Source organism: Pecten maximus, chromosome 7 (assembly GCF_902652985.1).
Source record: "Pecten maximus chromosome 7, xPecMax1.1, whole genome shotgun sequence".
Classification (NCBI taxonomy): Eukaryota; Metazoa; Mollusca; class Bivalvia; order Pectinida; family Pectinidae; genus Pecten; species Pecten maximus.
In genome coordinates, this window is record NC_047021.1 from 22,563,166 (window position 1) to 22,588,293 (window position 25,128).

The window sequence follows — 25,128 nt, forward strand, 5'->3', positions numbered from 1 at the left end:
CGAACCAATGACAATCACGTACACATCAAGCGCTGCCGGGTTGTTTGTATACATGCAGCGCGGAAATCACAGCTTGTTGACGTTTAGAGGTAAGATTCAAACGACATAATGTAATGAAACCCATGTTTATTTCCTAACCACTCCGATCTTAATGTATGTGTGTTTAAACTTTACAACAATCCACTCTTTTTTGGCGAAACATGAACCAGTGCGTTGCTATAAAACTCGGCCATCATCTACAGTATAGACGTACGTTAGATCACGATCGGGCACCTGTAAACTAAAACAACCTGATTAACGGGACCGCGGACACTTGTGCTGAAGCTAGAGGTCACTCATGTCCACCTATAGTAAATTGCCCCCCGTGGTCATGATTTTGAAAAAACGAAGCGTAAGAAATGAGGCCACACCAAGGGGTATTTAACTATTTACTTATATTCTTTTTGTCGACTTTTTATATATATATGCACAGACGAAAGACATATAATTTATAACCGGTTAAGAAAGGTTGTACTGTCATCATTTTTATGAAGTACCATGACAAGGCATACCCCTGACTGACACCGTACATAACTGCATATTGTGATACCAAATTTAGTTATATGTAATAACAGGAATGAGTAATGAAAAATATAAGCTTAATTAGCCTATAACCTTTCGCTCTCAAAGTGGACATACATGTAGCTGGACCTTTATTTGGACTGAAGAGAAATTCAAGTCTGAATCAGTAAGCTTCAGCAAAATATAGGTGACCAGGTTAATACTAATTAACTTAATTCATTAACTCATCCTAACAATCTTTGCCTAAAAGAAAACTTGATCCAAAGAATTAATTAAGCCTCTCAATCTCCTATAGCTTAAATTACACTTGGAATGGTGAACTGCACCCGAAGTGATTACACTTGGAATGGTGAACTGCACCCGAAGTGTAAAAGTAAGGAAAAATATCTAATTTCCTACTCTTGGGGCCAAAGCTATAGCCATTACACTTTATACAGGTATAATGAAATTGCAAGTCATTCACATGCAGGTATTGAAAGTATTTTGATTGCTCATTTAGAAGCCTCGATCTTAATTAATGGCTTCCATACGTTTTGCTGTATTCTAGCAGAACTATAGTTATTTCCAAATTCTTTATTTAACCCTAATTATCATCTCCTTTGTAGATAATGTGCCAGAATGACTCCAAATAAATATAAGGTTCATTTTCATATTTACAAAGTATGAATATGCTAAACGTAAAAAAAAAGTAGACATATACATAACATACCATATAGTTATCCGTAGATAGACCCTGCCCACAAACAAATTAAGTCCCTTCTTAAGTTTTGCAGAATCATCAATTCTGAAAATAAGCCCTCCCTAAACTTTAATACTCATCTTTTACATTTTACAGGGAGCATTTTGAAGGAAAAATACAGTCAATATATAGAAAGTAAAAGTATATATAGATATATACAAAGTATGAGTAGATATATACAAAGTATGAGTAGATATATACAAAGTATGAGTAGATATATACAAAGTATAAGTAGATATATACAAAGTATGAGTAGATATATACAAAGTATGAGTAGATATATACAAAGTATAAGTAGATATACATGTATATATATACCAAGTAAAATTGGTTTATAGAAAAAGTATGTAAGTAGGTATATATAGAAATTTTAGTTCCAGGGTACGTAGGTATTGAAAAATTATAAGAAGGTAGATATAAAGTTATATAAAGCATCTATAGACTATATTAGAAACAGTATAAGTAGGCACATACAATGTGTATATTGTGGCACAAAATGAAATCACAGAAAAAGATGTTTTAAAAATGCTGTGGATCGGCATCCGTCGTCCACCCATCCAGATGTCAGTCCGGTGTCAACTTTTCTATGTAAACAACTTCTTCTCAATAACCAAGAGGCCCAGAAACCTTATACTGGGCCTGTAATATGCTGGGATGATGGACTACCACCTTTGTTCAAATGGATGACCTTGACCTACATTCAACATCACAGGGGCCAGATAGGTTAAAATCTTTAAATGGCTTCTTCTCAATAACCAAGAGGTCCAGAGACCTGATATTAGTTCTGTAGCATGCTGGGGAGAAGGGTTATCAAGTTTCTTCAAATAAATGACCTTGGCCTGTATTCAAGGTCAAATAGGCTAAAATCTTTAGACAAACCCTTCTAAATAAACAAGATGCCCAGAGGGCTGATATTGTGTCTGTAGCATGCTGGGTTCAAATATGAATAAACCTAAGCCTACTCTGATATTTGAATAAAGTGGTAATAAGCTTAGTATCTGCAAAAATGACCTATATATATATCAACTTAAAAGTTGCTGTAGAATCAGGTGAGCAATACAGACCCATTGTCCAAAGGGCCATTATTTTAAAATACTTTGCATAAGCTTATTTTCATGCTATGAAAATCCATACTAAACAATCCACTGTTTGAGTTAAGTGATATATTCATAGTTAATGTAAAAAATATGTTCTCATAACATTTATATGACTTGTTATTGTATTTGTGAAACAGAGCATGTTGATCACAATGAGTGACTAGATCACAAAATGACAAAATAGTGTTACTTGTACACCTCAAAGGTTTGGAGTATATTTAGAACTTGTAAAACTTTACCAGCAAAGTTTATGCTGAATTCTCTCATTTTATGGGACATATCTCCAAATTTTATGCACAACAATTTACTGCAATTTGATGAACTATAGTGATGTATGTGTAAGGTATACACTACCAGTGTCTCCAGCAGGTTTGTAATCAGTTTAAGCTAACCAACACTAAGCAGGTAGCATGTGGTTGATTACAGGTATTTACCTGTATATCAGACAAAAGTCATTACAACTCTTCATTTATTTCATGGATTAAGATGAATTCCTGAAACTGCAAAACAAAATGTTTTTTGAAGAAAAACAGCAGACCTCTGTTAAGTTAATAATGCAAAAAAAAAAGTTATGATTAGAATATCTCTGTTTGCGAAGCTTAAAAAATCTATGGTGTCTGGCTTCTTAAAGACTTAACCTTGTACAATGTACTTTTTCAGGTGTAAAGATAAAGAGGAGGTTTTTCAATAGATCAAGAGATTGATTAAACCATAAAAAAAGGCAGAAATATCAGTGTCAATCAGACTAAAAACTAAAACATTATGTGGCGTCGGCGAACGCAGCTGCTCTGTGGGAGAGCGTTGTCGTCTGCAGGATGCCAAAGGTTTATGTCCGATGCTCCGAAGGTGATGGCTATACGGCGGGAGACCATCAATGTTTGGGAGCGGCGTGCCCCTCTTGCTCCTCGCCATGTCCGGAAACTTGTGAAGAATGGCATTAAGGTCATCGTCCAACCGTCCAACAGGAGAGCGTATAATATGATCGTAAGTTATTTCTCTTGTGATTTTACAGTTTTTAGAAACTAAGACAAATTAATAACAGTTTTCCATCATTGTTTAAGTTTGCAAATTATTTTTCTTAGGAATAAACAGTAATTAATACATTGTTATTCTGTAGGACTACTATACCCAGAGTGGAGGTATAATACAATGTTATACTCTGTAGGACTATACCCAGTGTGTAGGTATAATGTTATACTCTGTAGGACTATACCCAGTGTGTAGGTATAATGTTATACTCTGTAGGACTATACCCAGTGTGTAGGTATAATGTTATACTCTGTAGGACTATACCCAGTGTGTAGGTATAATGTTATACTCTGTAGGACTACACCCAGTGTGTAGGTATAATGTTATACTCTGTAGGACTACGCCCAGTGTGTAGGTATAATGTTATACTCTGTAGGACTATACCCAGTGTGTAGGTATAATGTTATACTCTGTAGGACTATACCCAGTGTGTAGGTATAATGTTATACTCTGTAGGACTATACCCAGTGTGTAGGTATAATGTTATACTCTGTAGGACTACGCCCAGTGTGTAGGTATAATGTTATACTCTGTAGGACTACACCCAGTGTGTAGGTATAATGTTATACTCTGTAGGACTATACCCAGTGTGTAGGTATAATGTTATACTCTGTAGGACTATACCCAGTGTGTAGGTATAATGTTATACTCTGTAGGACTATACCCAGTGTGTAGGTATAATGTTATACTTTGTAGGACTATACCCAGTGTGTAGGTATAATGTTATACTCTGTAGGACTATGCCCAGTGTGTAGGTATAATGTTATACTCTGTAGGACTATACCCAGTGTGTAGGTATAATGTTATACTCTGTAGGACTATACCCAGTATGTAGGTATAATGTTATACTCTGTAGGACTATACCCAGTGTGTAGGTATAATGTTATACTTTGTAGGACTATACCCAGTGTATAGGTATAATGTTATACTCTGTAGGACTATACCCAGTGTGTAGGTATAATACAATGTTATACTCTGTAGGACTATATCCAGTGTGCAGGTATAATGTTATACTCTGTAGGACTATACCCAGTGTGTAGGTATAATGTTATACTCTGTAGGACTATACCCAGTGTGTAGGTATAATGTTATACTCTGTAGGACTCTGTCCAGTGTGTAGGTATAATGTTATACTCTGTAGGACTATACCCAGTGTGAAGGTATGATGTTATACTCTGTAGGACTATACCCAGTGTGTAGGTATAATGTTATACTCTGTAGGACTATACCCAGTGTGTAGGTATAATGTTATACTCTGTAGGACTATGCCCAGTGTGTAGGTATAATGTTATACTCTGTAGGACTATACCCAGTGTGTAGGTATAATGTTATACTCTGTAGGACTATACCCAGTGTGTAGGTATAATGTTATACTCTGTAGGACTATATCCAGTGTGCAGGTATAATGTTATACTCTGTAGGACTACACCCAGTGTGTAGGTATAATGTTATACTCTGTAGGACTACACCCAGTGTGTAGGTATAATGTTATACTCTGTAGGACTACACCCAGTGTGTAGGTATAATGTTATACTCTGTAGGACTATACCCAGTGCGTAGGTATAATGTTATACTCTGTAGGACTATACCCAGTGCGTAGGTATAATGTTATACTCTGTAGGACTATACCCAGTGTGTAGGTATAATGTTATACTCTGTAGGACTATACCCAGTGTGTAGGTATAATGTTATACTCTGTAGGACTACGCCCAGTGTGGCGCGGTGATACAGGAGGACATCAGCGAAGCTTCCCTAGTGATCGGAGTGAAGACTGTACCTATTGACGTGCTGATGCCAGACAAAACCTATGCCTTCTTCTCCCACACAATCAAGGCTCAGAAGGACAACATGCCTCTCCTAGATGCCATCTTAGAAAAAGTTAGTCTTTGCACAACTTTCACAGTCTTCAGTTTGTATACTGTGGTAGTGGTATAGTTCCACTTCTAATCACTCTTAATGAAAACATAAAATAATTAAACTTAATTGAACACACATTCAATGCCAGATATCCGCCTCCTTAGCTCTTTCAATCCAATTGATATATAAATAGTCAATAACATTTGGTTGAAATTGACAATCAGCCTGGTTAGTGTGAATTTCTCAATACAGCTTTAGCAATGTTTGATATTTGAACTATTGAAGCATACTAGTTCATGTTTCTGATGTGCTGTGATACACAGATGTTAAAATCATAAAATGTTTTTTATTTGTGTTACAGAATATTCGATTGATAGACTATGAGAAGATGGTGGATGACAAAGGACAACGTGTAGTAGCCTTTGGAAAGTATGCTGGAGTGTCAGGGATGATTAATATACTTCATGGACTGGGACTGAGGCTACTGGCACTGGGACATCATACGCCCTTCCTGGTACGATCTCTGGGTAGTCAGGGTCACCTAGCAACCATATAATACATAGTCCCTTCCTGGTACGATCTCTGGGTAGTCAGGGTCACCTAGCGACTGTATAATACACAGTACCTTCCTGGTACAATCTCTGGGTAGTCAGGGTCACCTAGCAACCATATAATACAAAGTACCTTCCTGGTACGATCTCTGGGTAGTCAGGGTCACCTAGCAACCATATAATACAAAGTACCTTCCTGGTATGATCTCTGGGTAGTCAGGGTCACCTAGCAACCATATAATACACAGTACCTTCCTGGTATGATCTCTGGGTAGTCATTGTCACCTAGCAACCATATAATACTTTTTTAAGTACACATACCTTCCTTGTACTATCTCTGGGTAATCTGTATTGCTTAGAAACTATTAAATTCATATCAGTCATTGACAACAACCATTTAAATTCGAAAGTCTGAGTATTTTAGGATAGTTACTGAGATGTTAACACTTAGATTAAGTGATTTTGATCCACACAAAAAAATCTGAAAAGAATCCTCTAATATTCTATTGCAATAGTCAATATTTTACATATAAAAAGGTATTGTAAAAAATCTCAATTGTAGCTTTTATCTAAGATTTGCCAAAAAAGTGATTATTACACTGTTTAAAGGTCAGGATACCATGTTCAAAGAGTCTTTGACATTTTGATAATATACATGCATTTACACTCTACTCTAGCACATCGGTCCGAGCCATAACTACACTAACACAGAAATGGCCCGTAGGGCTGTGAGGGATGCTGGATATGAGATTGCTCTGGGGCGACTACCAAAGTCTATAGGTCCCCTCACCTTCATCTTCACAGGCTCCGGTAATGTGTCACAGGTAAGTGATCACTCTGGGGCGACTACCAAAGTCTATAGGTCCCCTCACCTTTATCTTCACAGGCTCCGGTAATGTGTCACAGGTAAGTGATCACTCTGGTAGTGTGTCACAGGTAAGTGATCACTCTGGTAATGTGTCACAGGTAAATGATCACTCTGGGATGTGTCACAGGTAAGTGATCACTCTAGTAGTGTGTCACAGGTAAGTGATCACTCTGGTAATGTGTCACAGGTAAGTGATCACTCTGGTAATGTGTCACAGGTAAGTGATCACTCTTGGATGTGTCACAGGTAAGTGATCACTCTGGGATGTGTCACAGGTAAGCGATCACTCTGGGATGTGTCACAGGTAAGTGATCACTCTGGGATGTGTCACAGGTAAGTGATCACTCTGGGATGTGTCACAGGTAAGTGATCACTCTGGGGCGACTACCAAAATCTATAGGTCCCCTCACCTTTATCTTCACAGGCTCCGGTAATGTGTCACAGGTAAGTGATCATTCTGGGATGACTACCAAAGTCTATAGGTCCCCTCACCTTTATCTTCACAGGCTCCGGTAATGTGTCACAGGTAAGTGATCACTCTGGGATGTGTCACAGGTAAGTGATCACTCTTGGACGACTACCAAAATCTATAGGTCCCCTCACCTTTGTCATCACAGGCTCATGTAATGTGTCACAGGTGAAATATAATCTGATGATTCATTAAAGATAAACAAATATTTCTTTTTCAGTACCTTCTTTTTCAGTACCCTGGTAAATGGCACATTTAGAAACTTAAAATGATATAAATTGACAGCTCTGTCTTTGAGAGATTAATAAAAAGTTATCATACATTTTGTTTAAAGAAGTGATTTTGAAGTGATGTATGATATCAGTAAGGTATGTATTGATTGCCAGGCCTAAAACAATAGGAAATGTCCAGTAATCGCCCTGTATATACAGAAATACTTATATACACTGTAAGCAGATGAGTGACTTCGAGTTTTACACAAGCAGACACTACTGCAAATTCTTTTACATTGGTCTAAATATTGGCATGACTCAACATTGCTAACATAACTTTGGGCGTATGTTTATGCCAGTCAAATTATTTGTTTTATAGACTTATATCTGGGCTTGAGCTATTTCCATTTAAATTTTCTTTTTCTAAGAAGATTGAATAAATCTTAGTAAATCTGAGTACAGTCTGGAAAAAATCAATGAATATCATGTGTTGTGTGTTCCAGGGAGCTCAGGAAGTGTTTCAGGAGTTTCCATTTGAGTATATAGAACCAGAACACCTACCTAATGTCGCAAGGCACGGCTGTAAGTATTAAAGAAAGTCATATTGACCACAGGGAAAATACATCACCAGAGAAACAGAGAAACCACGAAAAAATTTTATTTGGCAAAAGATAACTTTATCACAAAAGTTGTTTAGGGATTTCATCTGAAGATGACTTAATCCTAGAGGAACTTCATCAAACTTTATCATATGGTTTTACCATCTATTTCAATACATGACAAATTCATCATGTTTGTGTAATATCTCCAGAACAAATATTACTGGTAATTGTTGGTGAAAGTTTCAACTTATAAGCCATTTATAAACTTTTTAATCTTTCTGCTTCTTTCCATAAGTAATTACATGTGTTGTGTAAATATTTGTAGCTACCAACAAGCTCTACGCCTGTGTTGTCAGTCGAGAGTCCCATTTTGTCCATAAAGATGGCGGCAAGTTCAATGCTGAGGAGTTTGATAAGGACCCTTCTAATTACCTGTCAGTATTCAGCCACAAGGTAAGTATTATTCTTAATGTTAATCTGGTAAATAAAATTGCAAAAGATCATCCTATAGATAACCACCATCTTTTTGTCAGACACCCAATCTGCATTTTAAGGTCACCTGAGATGAAGTCTCTGTTGACCTATTGTGATTGCCTTTTGTCCAGCGTTTGTCATGAACAATTTACATTTTGCAACCTTTTCTCAATAACCAACAGGCAAGGACCTGATAACAGATCTGTAGCATGCTGGGATGAGGTTTGTTCAAATGAATGACCTTGACCTTCATTCAAGGTCATACAGGTCAAATGTGCTAAAATATTTAAACGACTTCTTCTTGATAAACAAGTGGCTCAGAGACCTAAGATTTGGTGTGTAGCATGCTGCAATGAAGGACTACAAAAAATTCAAATGGATGACCTTCACCTTCATTCAATGTCACATGTGTCAAATATGCTAAAATCTTTCAATGACTTCTTCTTGGTAACAAAGAAGCCAAGAGACCTTATATTGGGCTTGTAGCATGCTGCGATAAAGGGCTACCAAGTTCATTCAAATGGATATCCTTGACCTTCATTCAAGGTCATAGGGGTCAAATATACTGAAATCTTTCAATAACTTCTTTTCATTAAGCAATATGATCTGCCCTGCAGGTAGGGCTTAATAATTGTACCTGCTGCCCCCATTGCATGATCGTAAGAGGCGACTAAATTTGGGATCTTGTCTTTTCTCTTCTTTCTGAACAACTTTCTTCTTCCTAACGTCTCCCTTGACAATGCCTAACTTTTGGTCTTCAGATGAGCGTTTGGCCTTGTGAGGAAGACTTTGGGTTCTGTCCCCTGGCCGAGACATACCAGAGTCTTTAAAAATGTTAGTTGCTATTCCTGCTTAGCGCTCAGCGTTTTGGAGTGGAACGACTGGTTGGCCCGTTGTCAGTATAATGTGACCAGTTGGGGTGTCCTGCTGGGTGTCTTTGGCAGTATGCTTTAGTGAGGTAGCACTATAAATCGGCAAAATTTCCGGCCTATCACAAGGAGACATAACACGTACATACCGCAGCCTCCCAAAACACACATACGCACTCACCACACCCATGCATATCGCAAACACGGGAGGCCATCCTTAAATGAACTTAGCTGTTAATAGAACGTTAAACAAAATAAACAAAACAAAACCAAACCAGAGACCTGATATTGGGCCTGTAGCATCAGGGATTGGGCTATCAAGATTGTTTAAATGAATGACCTTGACTTTAAATCTAGGTCAAAGATCTTTAAACAACTTCTCATTAAGCAAGAGGTCCAGAGACCTTATATTGGGCTTGTAGCATGCTTGAGTGAAGAACTATCAATAATGTTCATATGAATGACTTTGACTTTCATTCAAGGTCACAGGGGTCAAATATGCTAAAATCTTTAAATGACTTCTCACTAAGCAAGAGGCCCTGAGATCTGATATTAGGCCTTTAGCATGCTGGAGTGAACGACATTGACCTCAAATTCAAAATCATAGGAATCAAATCTGCCAAAATATATCAAAACTCAGGGGACCATTAAGGCAAATTGGTCAAATATCTGTAAATAAAAGCTGCAGTCTCCTGCTTTCTTAGTCAGATAATCTTCTTGTATTAATGAGATATCATGTGGAATACTTGTAATGCATCGCTTCACTTTCTCCATCCATAAACATTCACAACCTCATCAACCAACCAGCTTCTTCAACTGTCTTCCACACTGATCAGTTACTTTCTCCAACTGTACATCAGGTGGATGTGTCATTTACCAATCTTATTCACCATCTCTATAAAACCTGCCACCTGTGCACTTACTCAAAGCCTCATCATCTAAACAGAAAATAAAAAACATCATTGGACATTTTGTCAAGTTTATCATTTGGTTTTTTTTCTCAATCCTACAGATAGCACCATACGCCTCTGTGATAGTCCATGGTATATACTGGGATCCTAATGCACCAAGGCTTCTCACCATTCCTGATGCTAAGACATTGCTGCGCCATGAAGAGTCGCCATGGTTACCTTCCACACCGGGATGTCCCCAGCTTCCTCACCGCTTACTAGCTATCTGTGACATATCTGCTGACCCTGGCGGTTCAATAGAGTTCATGCAAGAGTGTACCACTATAGACTCACCCTTTTGTCTGTACAATGCTGACCGCAACATCAACAGGGAAAGGTTTGTAAAATACTGACATCACAACACTGACCACAACATTACAACACTGACCACAACATCACAACACTGACCGCAACATCAACAGGGAAAGGTTTGTAAAATATCACAACACTGACCACAACATTGCAACACTGACCGCAACATCAACAGGGAAAGGTTTGTAAAATACTGACATCACAACACTGACCACAACATCACAACACTGACCACAACATTACAACACTGAATACAACATATACACCACTCACCACAATATTACAACATTTGCCACAACATCACAACACTGACCAAAACTTTACAACACTAACTACATCACAAAATGGCCACATCACAACACTGACCACAACATTATAACAGTGATCACAACAATGACAACAACATTACAAAACTGACCACAACATCACAACACTCACCACAACATTAAAACACTGACCACAACATCACAACTCTGACCACAACATTACAACTGACCACAACATAACAACACTAACCACAATATTGCAATTCTGACCACAACATTACAACACTGACCACAACATTACAACTCTGGCCACAATATCACAACTCTGACCACAACATTACAACACTGACCACAACATTACAACACTGACCACAACATTATAACACTGACCACAACATATTACAACAATGACCACAACATTACAACAATGACCACAACATCACAACCATAACAGTACAACACTGACCACAACATTACAACACTAACCACAACATTACAACACTGACCACAACATTACAACACTGACCACAACATTACAACTATGACCACAACATTACAACAATGACCACAACATTACAACACTGACCACAACATTACAACAATGACCACAACATTACAACACTGAACACAACATTACAACACTGACCACAACATTACAACACTGAACACAACATTACAACACTGACCACAACATTGCAACACTGACCGCAACATCAACAGGGAAAGGTTTGTAAAATACTGACATCACAACACTGACCACAACATCACAACACTGACCACAACATTACAACACTGAATACAACATATACACCACTGAATACAACATATGCAACACTCAACACAATATTACAACATTTGCCACAACATCACAACACTGACCAAAACTTTACAACACTAACTACATCACAAAATGGCCACATCACAACACTGACCACAACATTACAACACTGATCACAACACTGACCACAACATTACAACACTGAACACAACATTACAACACTGACCACAACATTACAACACTGACCACAACATCACAACACTGACCACAACATTACAACACTGACCACAACATTACAACACTGAACACAACATTATAACACTAACCACAACATTATAACACTGATCACAACACTGACCACAACATTACAACTCTGACCACAACATTACAACACTGACCACAACATTTTAAATTTGTACTGATTGGTGATTTGGGACATAGATTAGTAACTGTTGATGTAACTTTGTAAGAAGGAGAGTTACTATAATTATAAATTTGAGCTGTAGCTTGACATAGTGATGAGTTTTAGTAAACAGTAACCATTTTTTGTTGTTCGTATCCCGAAAGTGGAGAGTTGAATTATTTGACAATAACATGTTGCAGCTTTGTTGAAGACAGCATGTTGAATTAGATTAATAATGTGTATTGTAGCTTTAACTTGCCAGGGACAGAATGTTGAATTAAATGGTTAACTTTTGTTGTAGCATTGCTGATGACAGAGTTTTAAATTAAATGGCTAACTTTTTTGTAGCTTTGCAGGGGATGGAGTATTGATGTGTTCCATTGACAACATGCCGGCCCAGATCCCTAAGGAGGCCACAGACTTCTTTGGAAGTCTACTGCTACCCTTCATAGAGGACATGGTATGTAACATCCAAGCTAGCTAGGCCATAAGCTTATCACCCTATTAATCAATTATCACTTAGCTATTTACACTTCTGTTGTTTTCTAGGACATGGTATGTAACATCCAAGCTAGCTAGGCCATAAGCTTATCACCCTATTAATCAATTATGACTTAGCTATTTACACTTCTGTTGTTTTCTAGGACATGGTATGTAACATCCAAGCTAGCTAGGCCATAAGCTTATCACCCTATTAATCAATTATGACTTAGCTATTTACACTTCTGTTGTTTTCTAGGACATGGTATGTAACATCCAAGCTAGCTAGGCCATAAGCTTATCACCCTATTAATCAATTATGAATCAGCTATTTACACTTCTGTTGTTTTCTAGGACATGGTATGTAACATCCAAGCTAGCTAGGCCATAAGCTTATCACCCTATTAATCAATTATGAATCAGCTATTTACACTTCTGTTGTTTTCTAGGACATGGTTTGTTGGTTTGTTAATTCATCAATTCGCTAATCAGTAAAACATAAATATCACAATAACATTTAAGTGTGCCAAAAGTAACATATTTCAGTAGCTTTAATTAACAACATAACTGTTGTATTTATGTTATAGTTCAACATTGTTCAAAAAAACTGATTAGAATTATCTAGAATTTTGAAAAACAAAATGTTTAAAATGTTTGCCTCCATATATAGTTTGAACGCAATTTGTTATCTCTGCTGTACAGCTTCATAATGATGATATCTTCTAAAAATAGAACAAATTTGATTTGTTGGTATGATTACAGATCATCTCTGATGCTGTTAAATCAATGCAGGACTACCCAGTTGGACCCATCGTCAAAAACGTAAGTCTTAAATACTCAGTGTTTGAGCTTGAATAGATAGAAGGGTGAACAATTTTGAAAATTTATGAAGTCAAACTATTCAGCGTGCTGTAACTGAAAACATTTGTTTAAAGTCTAAAACAGCTGGTGTTAAGTTTGAGCTTAAAACAGCCCTATCAGATCTCCTTAGGAAAAATCTTTGATGGATTTCCTTTTAAAATCTGAAAATTTCGGTTCTAAAACTATTCTGGAATTTTGCTTGTAGGCTGTGATTGCATCAAATGGAAAACTGACAGAACCGTTTGAGTATATTTCTGAACTTCGAAAAAAATCTGAGTAAGTATTGAGTTATACAAGTCAATTTATTACGTATAAACAATCCTAAATATTAGGAATCTTAATCTGGCTGTCTGTGTTTACTTACATTACATGGGAAGTAACGAATTAAAGAGCCATTACATGGGAAGTAACGAATTAAAGAGCCATATTTATTTGTAAATTTATACATGTACATGTACTTGTTTCAGATCTTCAAAGAAAGCTAAGAAACTTGTTCCAGGACAGAAGAGAGTGTTGGTCCTGGGCGCTGGCTATGTGTCTGCTCCGGCTGTGGAATACCTTACCAGGGATAACAATGTCCATGTAACCGTGGGTATGTAACATATCTAGAGATCCAAATCATTGTCCCTGTTGTGTCTCAGAAAAAACCATGCTGTAATGTCTAAGAGACACATCTGTCACAATGTTCCTTCAGTGTCCTAGTAAAAACTAGTGTTGTGTCTACGTAGAGAGACACATACATAATAATGTCCATATTTATGTCCCAGTAAAAACTAGTGTTAGTCTAGAGGGACATTTCTGTTACAATGTCTCTTTGTGTGTCATTTCAGAGGACTGTTTATTTTATGTATTAAATATGAACACTCTCACTGTTTATGTGTTTATTTTACCGTATTAAATATAAACACTCTCACTGTTTATATTTAGCGTCCCAGTTCAAGAGAGACCTTGATGAGCTAGAGAGCATGTGTACCAACGCTGACCTCATCCTTATGGATGTGATGAGGAACACGGAGGAGCTAACAAAAATGGTGGCTGACAGTGATGTGGTGGTCAGGTAAGCGCTGGACACCTGTATTACCTGGAGATCGCCATTCTGTATGTGATCCCGAGATCGTCGTTCTTTATATGATCCCGAGATTGTCATTCTTTATGTGATCCCGAGATCGTCATTCTTTATGTGATCACGAGATCGCCATTCTTTATGTGATCCCGAGATCGTCATTCTTTATGTGATCCCGAGATCGTCATTCTTTATGTGATCCTGAGATCGCTGTTCTTTATGTGATCCCGAGATCGTCATTCTGTATGTGATCCCGAGATCGTCATTCTTTATGTGATCCCGAGATCGTCAGTCTTTATGTGATCCGATGATCGCCGTTCTTTATGTGATCCCGAGATTGCCGTTCTTTATGTGATCCCGAGATTGTCATTCTTTATGTGATCCCGAGATTGTCAGTCTTTATGTGATCCCGAGATTGTCATTCTTTATGTGATCTCAAGATTGCCATTCTTCATGTGATCCCGAGATCGCAATTCTTTATGTGATCTTGACATTACCATTCTTTTTGTGATCTCGAGATTACTGTTATGAATGTGGTCCTGGGATAACCTTTCTTTGTGTGATCAGGAGATCACCACTCTTTGCATGATTCAGAGATAACCGTTATGTGATCCCGAGATTGTCAGTCTTTATGTGATCCTGAGATCGTCGTTCTTTATGTGATCCCGAGATCGTCGTTCTTTATGTGATCCCGAGATCGTCAGTCTTTATGTGATCCCGAGATCGTCAGTCTTTATGTGATCCCGAGATTGTCAGTCTTTATGTGATCCCGAGATTGTCAGTCTTTATGTGATCCCGAGATTGTCAGTCTTTATGTGATCCACAAATCCTATAGAATCCATCCCATGCTGATGTTACTGTAATCAGTATTAATTTGAGGTGTCTATATGAAGTTTTGATTTGTTGTAGCCTACTGCCACATAGTCTCCATCCCGAGATCGCCAAACTGTGTATTGAACTGAAGACCAACATGGTGACAGCCAGCTATGTTTCCCCGGCAATGAGGGCACTTCACGATTCGTAAATATTCTACTTCACTCCAAATCTCTTTACAAACAGGATATCTAAGAACTTAAGTACAATGTAATTAAATGGTCAGTGTATTTAATTGAACCCTAGATTGAATTTATTTGTTTTTTGTTCAATTTTGTATTCTAAGCACTATATCCTCCATACTATATATCATGTATTACATTCATAGAGCTGTGAATGCCGGCATCACGATCATGAATGAGGTTGGTGTTGACCCTGGTATTGACCACATGCTAGCCATGGAGTGTTTTGACGAGGTCAAACACGCTGGAGGAAAGGTTGGTTTGGCGTAGAAGTTAAACATTGTCTATACAAAAATTGTGAAGATAAGATTTCTGCTCTAATATGTTGTATATTTTTCATATTCAAGCTGGATCACTGAGGTTTGAAATAAATTACATTATGTATTTTGATTATCTGTACGAGTTCAAAGATAGATTTATAAGCAATTTAAGTTTAAACTGAATCAAGATTTCCATACAATGTCAGTGAAATCTGTTGTGTTCCTTTCAAATGTGTTTGCAATGAAAATATATGTAGCATATTAAAATGAAGTGTAATAATGATATGTATTGTCTTGTACATATTTTGGGTTTGCACACCTTTGACCCTTGAGCTTAATTGGTATAGGTAGCTCTGGCCATTATAATGTGGGATCTGACATTAAAATCATGGTCATATGATAACCTCTATTACATGTATGTGAATTGTAAAAATTGTGAAAGATATCATTCAATAACTGTTTATTCCAGATAAAGTCTTTCATCTCCTGGTGTGGTGGTTTACCTGCCCCGGAAAACTCGAACTCCCCCCTACGCTACAAGTTTAGGTGAGTCATCTGAACTACATATGTTTAGAGTGGATTGCTGTGATGTATATTGAATCAGAGGGCCACAGCATTGTGTTCTTTATGGAATGAGATTGCTAATAATTGTGTTATAATCTATCATAGAACTCTTCTTATCACAGCTTTGAAAGATCTGAAAATAACAGATCAAAATGTTGACTCAAAACGTATCGTCAACAACAAGATTAGGGAGGGTGTTTGCTGGTCTGTCCATTTGTCCTTTGTAATACCAGCTTATTATACCCCCACACCAAAGCTAGGGAGGGTACGTAAGGGTTTCTGTCTGTCCATTTGTCCTTTGTAATACCAGCTTATTATACCCCCACACCAAAGCTAGGGAGGGTACGTAAGGGTTTCTGTCTGTCCATTTGTCCTTTGTAATACCAGCTTATCATACCCCCACACCAAAGCTAGGGGGTGTACATTAGAATGTCTGTCCATTTGTCTTTGCCAAGTAATTCCATCTGATACCCCCACACCAAAGCTAGGGAGGGTACATAAGGGTTTCTGTCTGTCCAGTTGTCCTTGCCGTGTGATTCTAGTTTATACCCCCACACCAAAGCTAGGGAGGGTACATAAGGGTTTCTGTCTGTCCATTTGTCCTTGCCGTGTGATTCCAGGTTCACACCAAAGCTAGGGAGGGTACATAAGGGTTTCTGTCTGTCCATTTGTCCTTGCCATGTGATTCCAGGTTCACACCAAAGCTAGGGAGGGTACATAAGGGTTTCTGTCTGTCCATTTGTCCTTGCCGTGTGATTCCAGGTTCACACCAAGCTAGGGAGGTTATCTCTCCAGTCATCTGATTAGATCACATGTCGGTAAACTATCTCTGTCCACAGCTGGTCTCCTGGTGGTGTGCTGCTCAATTGTCTTAGTGGAGCCAAATACCTAGAGAACAACAATGTAAGTACATGTGTACCTAAAATGTTTTATATTTCTGAACTTAACATGAAGTATGTAAGTTATATACTTATCTATGAGCTGATTGGAAATTTTCATCCTTCTTTCAGTTATCGGCATAGACAATTTAAGAAAATGATGAAAATATATATAATATCAGTTCTTCATATTATTATAAATTCAATAATCCAAACTTTAAGATTTAAACATTTGATGATTTTGATCCTACAGATTATTGAAGTCCCAAGCGGTGGTGTTTTACTGGACAAGACTCAGGACTTAGACTTCATGCCCGGATTCAACATAGAAGGTTTCCCTAACAGAGATTCAACAATATATGGATCAGCATATGGTATTGACTCTGCCAAGACCATTCTAAGGGGTACCATTAGGTACAAGGTAAGTTGTATAGACTCAATTAAGACCATCTTTAGAGGTAATACTGTAAGGTACAAGGTAAATGTATACAGACTCACCTTGCCCATCCTCAGGGGTACTGTAAGATACAAGGTAAATTTATATAGACACACCTTGCCCATCCTCAGGGGTACTGTTTGGTACAGGGTAAATTTAAATAGACTCACCTTGCCCAACTGAGGGGTACTGTTTGGTACAAGGTAAATTAATACAGACACACCTTGCCCAACTGAGGGGTACTGTTTGGTACAAGGTAAATTAATACAGACACCTTGCCCAACTGAGGGGTACTGTTAGGTACAAGGTAAATTAATACAGACACACCTTGCCCATCCTCAGGGGTACTGTTAGATACAAGGTAAATTTATATAGACTCACCTTGCCCATCCTCAGGGGTACTGTTTGGTACAAGGTAAATGTATACAGACTCACCTTGCCCAACCTTAGGGGTACTGTTTGGTACAAGGTAAATTTATATAGACACACCTTGCCCATCCTCAGGGGTACTGTTTGGTACAGGGTAAATTTATATAGACTCACCTTGCCCAACTGAGGGGTACTGTTTGGTACAAGGTAAATTAATACAGACACACCTTGCCCAACTGAGGGGTACTGTTAGGTACAAGGTAAATTAATACAGACACACCTTGCCCATCCTCAGGGGTACTGTTAGATACAAGGTAAATTTATATAGACACACCTTGCCCATCCTCAGGGGTACTGTTAGGTACAAGGTAAATTGATACAGACACACCTTGCCCAACTGAGGGGTACTGTTTGGTACAAGGTAAATGTATACAGACTCACCTTGCCCAACCTTAGGGGTACTGTTTGGTACAAGGTAAATTTATATAGACACACCTTGCCCATCCTCAGGGGTACTGTTTGGTACAAGGTAAATTTATATAGACACACCTTGCCCATCCTCAGGGGTACTGTTTGGTACAAGGTAAATGTATACAGACTCACCTTGCCCACCCTGAGGGGTACTGTTAGGTACAAGGTAAATTAATACAGACACCACAGTTAAAGCCTCCTTGTAAGCTTCCATCTTGGCCGTCCAGAGTAATCAATATAAGTTGAAATAACTGATATCCCAATTATAATAAAATAAATAAAGTTTGTAGTTATAGTTAGCTTGTATAGAGTAAGCCATCTTAAGGAAAACCATATGTTGTAGAGGCTATTGATGAAACCCTCACCATCCTTTTGTTTCCTTTGTTGGCAAAGAAAGTTTCTTCTTAAGAATCTTCTATTTGTATTAGATGGTGTCATGGCCACAACTCTTTAAATGTATCTTGATTAAATTTGACTTATTAAATGTCATCTTCAGAATGTAAATTTATTTTGATGAAACTTGCACTATGCGTAGAGAAAAGTCATAGCAGATGAATACTGCAGTATATCATTACATGTATTATACTATCACAAACCGAGTTTTACTAGTTTATCAGTAGGTGTACATGTACCTGGTTATTGAGTTCGGTGGCAATTACTATTTTTTTAATTATGTGAATGAAAAATGAGATTGACCAATCAAATGAAAGATTTCTTAGATTGACCAATCAAATACCATATTGCATGGTAAATGATTTATCTGTATTTTATCATTCTTGCCTCCAGGGATTCTGTGATATTGTGAAAGGACTGATGCAACTTGGACTGCTGAACTCTGATCCTGTAGTAGAACTCCACCCCAATGGGCCAGAGAAAACATGGGTAAGTACAGCTGTACTTAGTACAGTACAGTTCACTTCCTGTGAAATTCCTAACAATATAGAAATACCAGTTGTGGAGGTCACATCTGTCAGAAACCCATGTTAGCTTCAATACTCACATTTGACTACAGTTTCCTGGATACAGTAAATACAGGATGCCTAAACAATATATATTATCTGCTGTGATATCAGACATCAATAATATTACATTTTCTGTCTCCTCTAGAAAGCCTACATGTGTGATGTGTTTGGAAAGTCCCATGATCTGTTTGGAGATACCCTGAAGGACTTGGTGTATGAGCAGGTTGGCCGATCAGACCAGAGGCTACAGGCTATAGAACAGTAAGTGTACCTAACCGATCATAGGACACAGGATAGAGAAGAACAACAAGGACTAGTCAGAGGATGAAGGGTACACAACAGTTGTGGGTTGACTCTTAACAATTCTAACCAATCAGAGCAGGTCCTGTATAATACAGCTATAAAAAACATAAGTTTTGGGTAAATTCTGACTTGTCATAACAGAAACTAAGATATGAACATCAGGTTGATTCAGAAAAATCAGAACTGAGTCTGTATGACATAGAAAAGTAAGTGTGAGACTCCTGAAATATTTGACAGTTATGTACAGGTAATTAAGGAGTCACCCAGATGTTGTACTGAGACTGCAGTGTCGACCTTGTGTCTGCAGAGTTGACCTTGTGTCTCTGTTTTCGACTGCAGAGTTGACCTTGTGTCTCTGTTTTCGACTGCAGTGTCGACCTTGTGTCTCTGTTTCAGACTGCAGAGTTGACCTTGTGTCTCTGTTTTAGACTGCAGAGTTGACCTTGTGTCTCTGTTTTAGGCTGCAGAGTTGACCTTGTGTCTCTGTTTTCGACTGCAGAGTTGATCTTGTGTCTCTGTTTCAGACTGCAGAGTTGACCTTGTTTTCTCAAAGGGCATGTGAGCTTATACTGTGGTGTGGCATCTGTTGTCTGGCTGGCCAGCGCCAACTTTTTCCTTTGAACAACTTCTCAATAACCGTTTGGCAATGAGATCTGATATTGGTTCTGTAGCAGCTTGGGTAAAAGGATACTAAGTTTGTTCAAATGAATGACCTTGATCTACATCCAAGGTCACAGGTGTCAAATAGGCTAAAATCTTTTAACGACTTCTCAATAACCAAGAGGGCCCCAGACTTGATACTGGGTCTGTGGTATGCTGGGGTGAAGTGCTACCAAGTTTCTTCAAATTAATTACCTTGACTTACATTCAAAGTCAAATGGGTCAAATAGGCTAAAATCTTTATACAACTTCTTTTTAGTAATCAAGAGGTCCAGAGACCTGAAATATTTTGCACTATATCATGCTTGGATAAAGGTTTACCAACTTTGTTCAAATGAGTGACCTTGACCTACATGGAAGGTCACAAGGGTCTGATTTGATAAAATCTTTAAACAATGGTTAGCCAGAAGACTCTGAGATCTAATATTGGGCCAAAAGTATGCTTGAATGAAGGACTACAAAATCTGTTTACATTAATATACCTATCCTACTCAGATATTTGAATAAAGTGGTAATCAAATTAGTATCTACATGAATGACCTAGATCAAGCTCGAGAAGAAGGTGAGCAATTCTTTTTTCAGCTATGTAGTTGACATTGTGTCTTTGTTTTAGGTTGGGTTTACTTGAGGATGAACTTATAGATATGAAGGGGACACCTGTACAGACCCTGTCTAACTACCTATCAAAGAGACTTAGCTATGGTAAGTACGCCGACCTATAGAGACCCTGTCTAACTACCTATCAAAGAGACTTAGCTATGGTAGGTACGCCGACCTATAGAGACCCTGTCTAACTACCTATCAAAGAGACTTAGCTATGGTAAGTACTCCGACCTATAGAGACCCTGTCTATCTACCTATCAAAGAGACTTAGCTATGGTAAGTACTCCGACCTATAGAGACCCTGTCTAACTACCTATCAAAGAGACTTAGCTATGGTAAGTACTCCGACCTATAGAGACCCTGTCTAACTACCTATCAAAGAGACTTAGCTATGGTAAGTACTCCGACCTATAGAGACCCTGTCTAACTACCTATCAAAGAGACTTAGCTATGGTAAGTACATATGTACTCCGACCTATAGAGACCCTGTCTAACTACCTATCAAAGAGACTTAGCTATGGTAAGTAGTCCGACCTATAGAGACCCTGTCTAACTACCTATCAAAGAGACTTAGCTATGGTAAGTAGTCCGACCTATAGAGACCCTGTCTAACTACCTATCAAAGAGACTTAGCTATGGTAAGTACTCCGACCTATAGAGACCCTGTCTAACTACCTATCAAAGAGACTTAGCTATGGTAAGTATTCCGACCTATAGAGACCCTGTCTAACTACCTATCAAAGAGACTTAGCTATGGTAAGTACGCAGACCTATAGAGACCCTGTCAAACTACCTATCAAAGAAACTTAGCTATGGTAAGTATGCCGACCTATAGAGACCCTGTCTAACTACCTATCAAAGAGACTTAGCTATGGTAAGTACTCCGACCTATAGAGACCCTGTCTAACTACCTATCAAAGAGACTTAGCTATGGTAAGTACGCCGACCTATGGAGACCCTGTCTAACTACCTATCAAAGAGACTTAGCTATGGTAAGTATTCCGACCTATAGAGACCCTGTCTAACTACCTATCAAAGAGACTTAGCTATGGTAAGTACGCCGACCTATAGAGACCCTGTCTAACTACCTATCAAAGAAACTTAGCTATGGTAAGTATGCCGACCTATAGAGACCCTGTCTAACTACCTATCAAAGAGACTTAGCTATGGTAAGTACTCCGACCTATAGAGACCCTGTCTATCTACCTATCAAAGAAACTTAGCTATGGTAAGTACGCCGACCTATAGAGACCCTGTCTAACTACCTATCAAAGAGACTTAGCTATGGTAAGTACTCCGACCTATAGAGACCCTGTCTAACTACCTATCAAAGAAGCTTAGCTATGGTAAGTACTCCGACCTATAGAGACCCTGTCTATCTACCTATCAAAGAGACTTAGCTATGGTAAGTACTCCGACCTAAAGAGACCCTGTCTAACTACCTATCAAAGAGACTTAGCTATGGTAAGTACGCCGACCTATAGAGACCCTGCCTAACTACCTATCAAAGAAACTTAGCTATGGTAAGTACTCCGACCTGTAGTGACCCTGTCTAACTACCTATCAAAGGAACTTAGCTATGGTAAGTACTCCGACCTATAGAGACCCTGTCTAACTACCTATCAAAGAGACTAAGTTATGGTAAGTACTCCGACCTATAGAGACCCTGTCTATCTACCTATCAGAGAAACTTGGCTATGGTAAGTACACTGACCTGTAGTGACCCTTAGTTATTGACTATGGTAAGTATGAACCTCTGTTGTAATTTGTTTTGTAAAGCTTGATTTGATGTTTTTCCTCCTAACAAATCTAGTAGGGAATAAACGCTTCTGTTTGCTTGAACCTTTTACTCTCTATTCAATTCAGTGCTTCTGAAACCTTGGTGAATATCGGTCAATATTCCAGTGTAGAAATAGACAAGTGCTGTATGTGTGACAGAGAATACTTTGTTTTCTGTGTTACAGGTCCTGGAGAGAGAGATCTCATTGTGATGCACCACAACATAGGTGTCCAGTGGGCAGATGGGTCAGAGGAGGGTAGACATGTCGGGTTGGTAGTATATGGTGAGGCTGATGGACACTCAGCCATGTCACGAACTGTAGGACTCCCCACAGGCATCGCCACCAAAATGATCCTGGAAGGTTAGTGTTACATTACAGTGACTTTATACCAGGAATGACCTTTAACCTTGTGTACTATACCAGGAATGACCTTTAACAATGTGTACTATACCAGGAATGACCTTTAACATTCTGTACTATACAAGAATGACCTTTAACCTTGTGTACTATACCAGGAATGACCTTTAACCTTGTGTACTATACCAGGAATGACCTTTAACATTCTGTACTATACCAGGAATGACCTTGTGCTTATATATCAAAAATATGACCTTTAACCTTTTAATGTTGATATATATATATTATGTTATTACCTTGAATATTGTTTATAAAAATAGTTAATGACTTTTAGAAGAAATGACCTTTGACCTTGTGTTTTAGGTGAGATTCAGAAGAAGGGTGTACAGATTCCTCTGTCCCATAACATTTACAGTCCAATCCTGTCTCGTCTTAAACACGAAGGTATCAGTGCTACGGAGGAGATTCTCATCAAACGAAACTAGAGTGAGCAGTAAGACAGAAAATCGGGCACTGTTGTAAACTACCACCTATTCACGAGGAAACTGTGTAAGAGCTATATATACTGGATAGATTGAGTCTCCCAGGGTCAACAAAAAAACAATGTGTTATGACTTTTTGTTAGAATATTTTGTGTAAGATTTTTTGTGTGTTTATTGTTTATTATGCCACAGTATTGTTAGATTAGAAGTTTGACATACCTATCATGTCAAACTGATGCATCACTCTATCCAAGGGTAGATTATAAATCATATTTGGTTATATTTGTATTTTTTGATCAACACTTTTTTTAAATTTATTTGTAACTGAAGTTTTTCAATACTCTTTTAGTATGTTGATAAGAGAATCTCAGAGGTGAAAATCTTTTTTTCTTTCTTGTTTTATAAAAGGAAAACAAATATTGATATTTATGCACATGTATATTTACCTTGAATCTGGAAGAATAAAAAATTGTTGTTATGTGATTAGTATCGCTGTTGTCCAGTGACGGCCGAGTACTGAACCACATCTATTTACTCGAGAGATTCGCATGTTCACATATTTATCCTCAAATCAGCTCCCTCCTTTAGTGTAAAAGTTTAGTACTGTATTCATCCTCAAATCAACCCCCTCCTTTAGTGTAAAAGTTTAGTACTGTATTCATCCTCAAATCAACTCCCGCCTTTAGTGTAAAAGTTTAGAACTGTATTCATCCTCAAATCAGCCCCCACCTTTAGTGTAAAAGTTTAGAACTGTATTTATCCTCAAATCAGCCCCCTCCTTTAGTGTAAAAGTTTAGTACTGTATTCATCCTCAAATCAGCCCCTCCTTTAGTGTAAAAGTTTAGAATTGTATTCATCCTCAAATCAGCCCCCTCCTTTAGTGTAAAAGTTTAGTACTGTATTCATCCTCAAATCAACCCCCTCCTTTAGTGTAAAAGTTTAGTACTGTATTCATCCTCAAATCAGCCCCCTCCTTCAGTGTAAAAGTTTAGTACTGTATTCATCCTCAAATCAACCCCCTCCTTTAGTGTAAAAGTTTAGTACTGTATTCATCCTCAAATCAACTCCCGCCTTTAGTGTAAAAGTTTAGAACTGTGTTCATCCTCAAATCAGCCCCCTCCTTTAGTGTAAAAGTTTAGTACCATATTCATCCTCAAATCAACTCCCGCCTTTAGTGTAAAAGTTTAGTACTGTATTCATCCTCAAATCAGCCCCCTCCTTCAGTGTAAAAGTTTAGTACTGTATTCATCCTCAAATCAGCCCCCTCCTTTAGTGTAAAAGTTTAGTACTGTATTCATCCTCAAATCAGCCCCCGCATTTAGTGTAAAAGTTTAGTACTGTATTCATCCTCAAATCAGCCCCCTCCTTTAGTGCAAAAGTTTAGAACTGTATTCATCCTCAAATCAGCCCCCTCCTTTAGTGTAGAAGTTTAGTACCATATTCATCCTCAAATCAACTCCCGCCTTTAGTGTAAAAATTATTTATAAGCTTTGGGTAGGGCTTATT

At 38.1% G+C, this 25,128-nt stretch overlaps 1 protein-coding gene across 1 annotated transcript; it reads left to right on the forward strand.

Annotated features, from left to right (window-relative positions):
- Positions 1-26: 26 nt before the first annotated feature.
- On the forward strand, positions 27-24,290 carry LOC117331930 (alpha-aminoadipic semialdehyde synthase, mitochondrial-like). The gene is made up of 23 exons (XM_033890928.1): positions 27-89; positions 3,058-3,381; positions 5,128-5,304; positions 5,645-5,797; positions 6,512-6,658; positions 7,887-7,965; positions 8,311-8,438; positions 10,341-10,615; positions 12,386-12,497; positions 13,280-13,339; positions 13,584-13,654; positions 13,846-13,970; positions 14,306-14,435; positions 15,351-15,461; positions 15,643-15,751; positions 16,226-16,302; positions 17,160-17,223; positions 17,452-17,619; positions 19,261-19,356; positions 19,582-19,697; positions 21,013-21,101; positions 22,967-23,143; positions 23,504-24,290. The coding sequence occupies exons 2-23, from the start codon at positions 3,160-3,162 to the stop codon at positions 23,623-23,625; spliced, it is 2,808 nt and encodes a 935-aa protein (XP_033746819.1). The 5' UTR covers positions 27-89; positions 3,058-3,159; the 3' UTR covers positions 23,626-24,290.
- Positions 24,291-25,128: the final 838 nt, after the last annotated feature.

Bases quoted from the DNA above. Each gene is read 5' to 3' on its own strand.
- LOC117331930 (XM_033890928.1), top strand. From the start codon at position 3,160: ATGTGGCGTCGGCGAACGCAGCTGCTCTGTGGGAGAGCGTTGTCGTCT. The intron at 15,462-15,642 runs GTAAATATTCTA...TTACATTCATAG, and splicing joins ATGAGGGCACTTCACGATTC to AGCTGTGAATGCCGGCATCA. The intron at 17,224-17,451 runs GTAAGTACATGT...TTGATCCTACAG, and splicing joins AATACCTAGAGAACAACAAT to ATTATTGAAGTCCCAAGCGG.